This window comes from Notothenia coriiceps, unplaced genomic scaffold, assembly GCF_000735185.1.
Source record: "Notothenia coriiceps isolate Sejong01 unplaced genomic scaffold, NC01 NC01_scaffold00004075, whole genome shotgun sequence".
NCBI classification, from domain to species: Eukaryota; Metazoa; Chordata; class Actinopteri; order Perciformes; family Nototheniidae; genus Notothenia; species Notothenia coriiceps.
Genome location: NW_011336776.1, coordinates 1 through 9,537, shown reverse-complemented (window position 1 = coordinate 9,537; position 9,537 = coordinate 1). Strand labels below are relative to the sequence as shown.

Sequence of the window (9,537 nt, the reverse complement as noted above, 5' to 3'; positions counted from 1 at the left end):
AATACATGTAGTGTAGTAAAAATACATCATTTACCTCTGAACTGTAGTGGAGTAGAAGTACTAAGTAGCAAAACATTTAAATATTCCAGTAAAGTACAAGAACCTCAACATTTCACTCAAGTACAGTTACAATATAATAACATAATTATATATATTTTATATTTATTTTACATTTAAATAAAGCAATGTTAATTTGTTTAGTTTTTCCCTTTTTTTTTTTAAATAACAAAAAGTACCGATAAGAATACCGTTAAAGTACCGGATCGATAAGAGTAGTAGCACCGTTAAAACCTTAACGATACGCATCCCTAGATATTACACAAGTAAAGTGTTGAGAGTGAAATGTTGCTTTACAAATTTCAACACTTGATGCTGTCAACTTGATTCCAATTTCAGATACCTGTATTTGCCTAGCTGAATTGGTTTAAAGAGAGAAAACATTTTGACTAGAAGTTGACTAAAATGTAATGATTTTTCAGCGACTAAAACGTTTTGAGTTTTCGTCGACTAAAACTATGAAGGCTAGAAATGACTAAAATGTGACTAAAACTAATAACCCTTTTCGTCTTAAGACTAAATAAAAAATTGCTGCCCAAATTAACACTGGTATCGTTTACGGGTTAGTGTGGGGATTTTTGACCTTGTGTTCTGTTGCCGCCTGGACGGCCTGTAAAGCATTTTTAACTTTGTTTTCAAAAGTGCTGTATAAATACTATCATTATTATTATTATTATTATTATTAAACGAGCAGCAGCAGCAGCTGTATTTGCTTGTGTTGTGAAGTGTCTGTGTCTTACGGGTGTCTCACCTTGATGTCTAGGTTGGCGGGGGACCAGAGGGCCAGGAGAGACGTGCGCCACGACAGCGACGCCGAGGATGATGACGATGTCAAAAAGGTGAAAATACAGTTTATTTTACTCTGAAGTTAGCACTGTTGGTAAGTGCAGTCCGAGAGGGAGACAGGTATGAATGTCAAATCTAAAAGAAGTTATCAGAAAACGACATTCACGGTTTTAAGATAAGATGGGCCTTTATTGATCCTCGTAGGGAAATGTAGCCGTCATAGCAACACAGATAGTACACACAGGATAATAAAAATAATATAAAAAAGGATAAACCTGTAGTAATAGTATGAATCGAAATGACATGAGTTAAACAGGTGAATGTACATTTATACAGAAAAAAGTGCTGAAGGACAAACAGAGATAACACATTGTTTCCCCCCCCTTCCCTCAGCCGGCGTTGCAGTCGTCTGTTGTAGCTACCTCCAAGGAGAGAACACGCCGAGACCTCATCCAAGATCAGACCATCGATGAGAGGGGCAAACAGAGGTAGACAAAAACTTGGTATTAAAAATGTAATCAAGGAAAAAACCGATGCTACACATTTGTCTATTCAATAAATGTATTTATTCATCAGGATGATATGGTGAATTGCAATTATTTTAGCCTCGTTAATCCTGACATGACATTTCCAAACCGTGCTGTGTGGGAATGGCCCAAACTATAATTGTATTATTAAGGCACAGCTGGAAATATAATTTATTTTCTGTTCAGGAATCGGCGTATGTTCGGTCTGCTCATGGGGACCCTGCAAAAATTCAAACAGGAGTCAAACGTCTCAACAGATAAGGTGAGGAAAAAACACAGAATTTATGAGTGAACTTTTAAGCTGACGTCATTTAGTGGGGCAAGAAGAAACCCACCTATTGAGTAGTTAACCTGTTAAGCCCCATAGCCCCCAATGAACATTTTTGTTCACGAAACTGAATCTCAGGGCTTCTTAAAATGTATGAAACTATGAATGTGTCATACTCACTTAACGGGAAGAAACTAAGATAACGGACGATATGAACAATTTTTACCCAAACAAAACACAAGTCTCACAAGAAGCATCTAAATGAGCCCTGAGCGAAAAAATGCTAACCCACTTAGCACAGAACTCTAGGTATAAATCGATCGATATACAGTGGGGCAAAAAAGTATTTAGTCAGCCACCAATTGTGCAAGTTCTCCCACTTAAAAAGATGAGAGAGGCCTGTAATTTTCATCCTATGTACACTTCAACTATGAGAGACAGAATGGGGGGAAAGAATCCAGGAAATCACATTGTAGGATTTTTAATGAATTAATTGGTAAATTCCTCGGTAAAATAAGTATTTGGTCACCTACAAACAAACAAGATTTCTGGCTCTCACAGACCTGTAACTTCTTCTTTAAGAGCCTCCTCTGTCCTCCACTTGTTAACTGTATTAATGGCACCTGTTTTAACGCGTTATCAGTATAAAAGACACCTGTCCACAACCTCAAACAGTCACACTCCAAACTCCACTATAGCCAAGACCAAAGAGCTGTCAAAGGACACCAGAAACTAAATTGTAGACCTGCACCAGGCTGGGAAGACTGAATCTGCAATAGGTAAGCAGCTTGGTGTGAAGAAGGCAACTATGGGAGCAATTATTAGAAAATGGAAGACATACAAGACCATTGATAATCTCCCTCGATCTGGGGCTCCACGCAAGATCTCACCCGTGGGGTCAAAATGATCACAAGAACGGTGAGCAAAAAGAAAAATGTAGACCGTCCGTAAACCGGAAGTAGTCTACCTTTACAGAACTGGATGTTGAATTCATACAGAAAATATACCGATGACTCACCGTACGATATGCTCGTTTAGTGTATTGTTTAGTTCACTTTACTTCTTATTGTTAACATTATACATGTTATATTATACACCACAAGTAGAATATTACAGTCAGATCTCATTACGTGGATGTCGTAAAGATTCTGTAACGGTTTTAGATTTACAATGGAAATCCCCCTCCTGGGGTTTGGGAAGCACGCAGTAAAGCGAGCGCGCGTAAAAAAGGTCACCGTTAGAGATAACCCGAGTCCCGGTAGACATTTAATCGAAATCTACCGGGTGTCAGGGTTTAGGAATTACAGTACGTGACTAAAAGGTATAGAGCCGGGGGGATCCAGCTAAGACTACTAACTGTAAGAGAAAATTTAGCAAACTACTCGGTATACCTTAGGCTCCCCTTCCAGGTTTGTGTGTGCAAATGGACCAATTTATTCCTGGATCTTCTGCCGCATCAAAAGGTTTTTCCTTCAGACAGTATGTGAGAAACGCTTCAATAAGTAATCGAATTGATTTATACATTTTCTTCATAAACTATTAGGTATAATAAGGAAAAATACAGTTCTGTGTAACCTATAAAATTAGGAGAAGTCGGTGCAAAAGCAGCAAATAAATACGTAATCTAATATAGTATAGAAACTAAGCTTCATTGTCGATTATTACCACTCCGTATAGACAGTCAAAAACGAAATAGAATAATTTCGAACAAGCCACAGGATCTTCGTTCTAAGGCCTCGATTCTTACGGCCCGGCGAATAGAGAGAATGCAGCCACGCACGTCCTTTGATTTGGGTCGAGGGTACCTCGGAGTAAATATTTTCCCCTATATACGAGTTGTATACGAGTTTTTTACCGTTATGCGGTCAAAGGATGGGCGTTTACAAACGCTAAATTTTTATGATTGGAACTGGCCTTTTTGCACCGCCAGGAAGGTGGCGTTTGAGATTGGGTACGCATGCGTGATTCGTGTTTTTGCCTTCTCTGCTCTTTTGACGCTGTGGCAACGTCTTCCTTCTTACCTCTCTTTATACACCTTTATTATGGCTATTTATTTACAACTGGAGAGGTAAATAGTCATATACTTCTTAAGTAAAAAAAGTTTGTAACTGTTTCGGTTAGAATTTTTACTAATTTGTTTGCGGACAAACGGCTGAGTCAGGGGCCTGTTTTGTGACGGACTCCTTCCGATGACACATAAAAAAAACAGTACTTGGAAAAAGCCTTTGTGACATAAATAAATAAAACCACGCTAGGCTGGAGGTACGACGATGAAAACCAAGTTTGACGTAGGTGGTTTGTTACTAAATAGGGAGTTGAGGGGTTTATTGGTTTTAGACCTGTGCCACCCACCTTACAGAAAAAATCGACAAGGCAGCAGTAAAGGACGATAGAGAAGTATTTCAGTCAGTTTTACTTACTTAGACCCGCAAAGAAACTGATAAATATCCGTATTTTCCCTTTGGCCGCATCCTTCCGACATGCGTGAAAGGAGTGCATGGTTACAAACCCACTTAGCCTTTTAAAGACAGATAAAAAACCTAAAGATTATGCATTCTGGTTGGAAGGGGGTGCACTTAGGATGCGTGCGCAATATTTACTCCGGGACCTTGTACCCAGCTGACTTCTCAGAGCAGTAGCGGACGGATGTTCGTCAGCGCGACTCGTTTCACTGATCTTCCGTTGGTGTGTGAAATATTTAGTCCGTTGTGATTGGTCACGAAGCACACTAAAACAAATAAACATGGATGAAAACTGGTAGGCAAGCGACAATAACTGTAACACCTCTCGTCCGTCTGCCAAAACAAAACATAATATCGTCGATAGCCTACTTAGTTATGTACCCTACGTGTCAAACAGTACAGGCTGATAGTGTTCATCTTAGTATTACTTTTTATGCGTCGCTTTACACGGACCTCTTTTGCCGAATACGGTGTTATCCTATCGTTGTTAATCAGGGTCTATAAAGTCTAATCGAAGTCAACGATTACGGATTGGTAGTGTAAGAATAAAAATATGGTCTCTCTGAAAGTATACAGTCGCAACCACTACGGTTGTCGTAGTTCAAGTACTGACTGTGTTGTAAGTGAATACCCCCTTCAACCCCTATTTTTATTACATAGTCGACGAACACACATGTCAGTCTGTCACTTATCCGGATGAAATGTCGCCACGGCGAGAATTTCATAATCGATGGGCCTGGATTGTCCTCTTATTTGAGGGCACCTTGTCGTCGTGACGTCGGACAGCCATTTACAGCGACTTTGGTGTTATTTGTTGTTACTTCGGTGCCGTGGAGACCCTCCTTTCATATGTCCAAACCTCTTCAGGTAATAAATTAAAATTAGACCGCTTCGGTATATAATTAATTTGATAGTTAATTATACTAATTTTCGTTGTTGCTAGCAGCTGGGTTAGCGTCAAGGGGGCAACAACAACAAACAACACACAACAACAACATCATCATCACTCGCCGGCATTGCGGCAACCCCTCGTTTAGTCGTACATTTGCCACTGCAGTACTGCGGTCGTCGACGTCGTGGTCAGCCCCGAGACCCGCCCACACTTGTTCTGCCCTCCGTCTTTCTCCCTTTGGCCTTCGACTTGGTCTTTTCGAGATTGTGCCTTAATTTCTTGCCCTTTTCTCGGCACCACACCTTTCGCGTAGTCAGTACTATGAATTTACCAGTCCTTAGACACCTTAGAGTAGTGCAATCGTTTCGAACAAACCGTCTAGGTTATTCATTGTCACCCCGTTTTTTCATAACTCACGTTCGGTGGGTTAACACGTTCCAAAGAGGGTCGAATTTTTCTACTCCCCGGACATTAAAAGTAGGATCCATAGTAGAGGTTGATACTCTCTTTTCTTTTTTAATGTCTTTTAGTGTAACAGACTAAAAGTTTCTTAAATAAACGTTTAAATACCGCCTTTTAAACCAGTTAATTGTTTTCAAGTAGAGTTATGAAACAATATCATGGGAAACAACCGTTACTGTCTCTAGTTTGCAAAAGACATTCAGAAAGTGTTTCCAAAGTGTGTGACAACGACATAAAACCGGTAAGCGAGGTACGTCTAGAGAGATCTCGCCACTACAAAACACCCCGACAGCGACCCGGTTAAGGTAGTCTGAAAAGTTGAGGGAGGTGTTCTAAAGATTACCCCAACTCTAGACCTCTTACCGATCCGGTGAGCGTCCTGCGAACTTTTACGAAGAATGAAGAGTGAGGAAGCAACGGGCCCGGCCACACAAAACCCTAGGTAACAGTACGACTTATCTGGGGTCGGTGGCAAAGTAGAAGTTACGGGGAACGGCTACCTTCCTCCAACAGTCGAGGTTTTAGAGTTTTGCTATGTACCGGGGTAAGGTACAGAAAGGAAATGTGCCTAGTCAGAAGGACCAGGGAAACGTCTTTTTGTCGGGGGTTTCGTAATAAAAGGTGGGGTTACAAAGTGTCATCCATACCACAAAACTACTACGTTGAGTCGTAATAGAAAGAGGAGGTTTGTGTAGATCAACCTCCAAAAATCTGTTCTTCGAAGATAAAACCAAAGTAAGACTTGGGTATACTGTAAGAGGGTTAGGAGAAGACCTAGTAGATTTACGTGAGCTCGTTTGAAGTCTGCCCGGGACCTGTACATGACCGAAATTCGTACCCCTGTGCAGACCGTGACGTCATTACAAACTCAGGGACCGCGCATCACACCAACGACTACCATCGGAAACAATGAAACCCAGCGGTCGAGAGACGTCCAGTAACTGATCCAGGGGGGCACACNAATGTATATTTTGTATTCGTTGACGAGACGGGACTAAGGTGTTAATGGTGAAGATGGACACTTGGGGGAAAATATGCTGCATTTTGAATGTCCGATAGTCCACCATTAACACCTTAGTCCCGTCTCGTCAACGAATACAAAATATACATTTCATCATAGTTTTTATTATCAAGAATCTATTTTTAGCTCGTCATCGTAGACGAACATTTTTCATCATAGTTTTCGTTGCCGAAATGAACACTGGTACTGTAATATGTGTTATGAAATGGAAGCGAAGTCATCAGCTTGATTAGTTTTTCTATAGATAAAGTTGTATGTTTGCAGTACTCCCCCATTAAAGTGACACTGACCCCCCCCCCCACAGGTATCACGACATGCCAGACGTGATCGATTTCCTCGTGGTGAGGCAGACTTATGACGAGGCGCTCCGGAGAAACTGGCAACCGAGTAAGTGTGTGCATCCTGTTGGAGATGTTTGCTTCAAGGCCAAGAAGCATCCTCTGTATTTTCTTTATCAGGCAGTTTACGTCCTCTTGAACATCTTCTCTCCTGTGCAGACGACAGGTTCCGCTCAGTGATAGACGACGCCTGGTGGTTTGGGATGATCGTCTGTCAGGAGCCATACCAGTCCGAATACCCCGACAGCCTCTTCCAGTGCTTCAAAGTCAGGTGGGAAATCATGCTTCTTCTCATAAGAGGGTAGAAATAGTGGAGGGTGCGGGACGTGCTGTTTTTCCTGCTGTCAGAAGCAGAATTAGTAGTACAGTGTATATACATGTGACATTTCAAATGACACCAGAGTGAAGATCTGTATTTCCCTTCGGGGATGAATAAAAAACATCTCAATCTTAATATTCTGAAGCAAATTTCGGCCACTGTTTGAGATCCTCCTTGGATCGCCACAATAGCAAAAATGAGACTATATAATGTATTTCGTACCAACATGTTTTCAATAAACGTTAGTTGTTCAATTCTAATATGTTTTTGTGTTCAGTTGTATTTTTGCAGTCAACAGTATATCTAAATGCTATGTCTGCCCACTAGTGGTTATAAAGAGTCATGACGGGTGTATTATCTGTATGCTATTTGTAACATGCATTACTATTCTGTAAATACACACACACATACACACTCACTCACTCACTCACACACACACCACCATCAGCAGCAGCTATTTGGGGTTAAGTATCTTGCCCGAGGATGTTAGAACATGTTTCACTGCAGGGATCAACACCACAACCTTCAGATTGGGAGATTAACACAATGTGTGTCAAGTGTAATCTGAACTGGGACAAAGAAGGAAGCAGTCAGTGTTGCTGCAAAGAGTGAAAACTGACTTTGGTTTTTGTGTTTCCACCAGATGGGACAACGGGGAAACAGAGAAGCTGAGTCCTTGGGATGTGGAACCGATTCAAGATGACGGTAATTAACACTTTCTACGTTAACTGTCTCAACCACACGCACAGCACAGAGCAGGGTCATTGAGGTTGGATGCATATTGAACTAAGTGTGTCTCTGCAGCCCCGCAGCCGGAGCTGGAGGGAGGCGGGATCCCCGTGACGGAGGAGGAGATGAGGGAGCTGATGTACAAGCCTCTGCCCGGGGAGTGGGGGGAGAGGAGCCGGGACGCCGAGTGTGAACGCATCATCGCCGCCATCGACCAGCTCATCACCGTTGGTGTGTATGCAACAACAAAAAGGACACACACATACCCTCTTTCACATGTCTGGCCACAACTAAAGGTACATCCTGTCGCACAAGTCAGGACAACACACAGAGGCATGTAGGATGTGTAAAGACACCGACGCACTGGAGTCAAGCACCATGAATTTAAGAGGCCGTATTCTGCTTTTTATGGGTTTTCTATCCCTGTAGTGTGTTTTTATATACGTGCATCTAAATGGTCTGCAAAGACTCAAATCTCCGCCCCGACTCCAGTACACGCCAACCACCAATAATAAGTGAAATAATATCACAATGAGACATTACAAACAGCTCCTACAGATACCATTTTGGTTTATAATCTTAAAGAATCTGATGTCCTTCTCCAAAACGTCCCCCTTGCTTCCAGAGTTTATGAATCTGACTCCTGGTGGTTGTGTTACAGAGATCGCAGCTCCTTTCTCTGGCCCTGTGGACTTAATCCAGTACCCCACCTACTGCACTGAGATCGCCTATCCCACGGACCTGGGGACCATCCGGCTGCGTCTCCTCAACAGATTCTACAGGCGAGTCCTCCTTCATCCTGCCTGTCTTCAGAAAGTCCAACAGTTGATGTTTTGTTTGTGAAGACTCTGTACTGACCCCCCCCTCCCCCCCCTCTGCTGACCCACAGGCGTCTCTCAGCATTAGTTTGGGATGCCAGGTATATTGCACACAACGCCCGCACTTTCAATGAGCCAATGAGCAAGATCGCCCACTCTGCAAAGATCATTACTAACGTCCTCCAGAAATTTGTCAAGTAAGTTTGACTTCTTTATTTCTCTCAGTCCCGACTTACCCCCCTGGCACTGTATCGTTCATTTAAATGTAAACATGTTTCCCTTTTACTTCCCCAGTAATCCGAGCTGCACAGATATCATGGAGATTTACAATGCTGTGGAGGAGATGGATGATGAGGATGAGGTAGGTCTGCTTTGTAATTAATTGTTTGATGTATAATGCTGTCAAATGACTATATTAGTTTGACTGACAAATAGAGGAAGGAGACTGATAATGAAAACCTAATTTGCCTCTAGAGCAGGGGTAGCCAACACGGTGCCCGCGGGCACTTAGTCGCCCGCAGGGGCAACGTGAGTCGCCCGCCGGGCATGTTCTAAAAATAGCTCGCCAAGCAAATCCAAAATGTATAAAATACACAAAACAAAAAAGGAAATGTAATTAAAAGAACCTACCCTATGCATAAACGAAACCTCAATCATAGCGAACCCAATCTACTTACTACAACTCTATATCTATCTAACACNTGTATAATGCTGTCAAATTACTTTATTAGTTTAACTGACAAATAGAGGAAGGAGACTGATAATGAAAACCTAATTTGCCTCTAGAGAATACAGTTGATATTGATGTAGTTGTAGGTAATTGTGTTCTGGTTAATGATCAGATGTAACCTTGATTTG

General features: G+C 41.9%; 2 protein-coding genes across 2 annotated transcripts in view; both read left to right on the top strand.

The window, feature by feature from the left end:
• The window catches only part of brwd1 (bromodomain and WD repeat domain containing 1), a gene marked incomplete at its 3' end in the record, with an annotated part of 25,458 nt that extends 16,418 nt beyond the window's left edge, over positions 1 to 9,040 (top strand). Inside the window, exons 24-32 of the mRNA XM_010767177.1 lie at positions 821 to 896; positions 1,237 to 1,331; positions 6,780 to 6,862; positions 6,973 to 7,084; positions 7,776 to 7,837; positions 7,937 to 8,092; positions 8,523 to 8,643; positions 8,751 to 8,876; positions 8,974 to 9,040. Of these exons, the coding sequence (XP_010765479.1) occupies positions 821 to 896; positions 1,237 to 1,331; positions 6,780 to 6,862; positions 6,973 to 7,084; positions 7,776 to 7,837; positions 7,937 to 8,092; positions 8,523 to 8,643; positions 8,751 to 8,876; positions 8,974 to 9,040 (898 nt within the window). The remainder of the gene's footprint in view (positions 1 to 820; positions 897 to 1,236; positions 1,332 to 6,779; positions 6,863 to 6,972; positions 7,085 to 7,775; positions 7,838 to 7,936; positions 8,093 to 8,522; positions 8,644 to 8,750; positions 8,877 to 8,973) is intronic.
• On the top strand, positions 792 to 1,788 carry LOC104941988 (pinin-like). Its single transcript, XM_010767173.1, has 3 exons — positions 792 to 896; positions 1,237 to 1,331; positions 1,557 to 1,788. Exons 1-3 carry the CDS (start codon positions 813 to 815, stop codon positions 1,660 to 1,662), a joined length of 285 nt encoding a protein of 94 aa, XP_010765475.1. The 5' UTR covers positions 792 to 812; the 3' UTR covers positions 1,663 to 1,788.
• Positions 9,041 to 9,537: the final 497 nt, after the last annotated feature.

Excerpts from the sequence above, each read along its gene's own strand:
- LOC104941988 (XM_010767173.1), top strand. The coding sequence starts at position 813 with ATGTCTAGGTTGGCGGGGGACCAGAGGGCCAGGAGAGACGTGCGCCAC. Across the intron at positions 897-1,236 it reads ATGATGACGATGTCAAAAAG|CCGGCGTTGCAGTCGTCTGT; the intron begins GTGAAAATACAG and ends CCCTTCCCTCAG. Across the intron at positions 1,332-1,556 it reads GATGAGAGGGGCAAACAGAG|GAATCGGCGTATGTTCGGTC; the intron begins GTAGACAAAAAC and ends TTTTCTGTTCAG.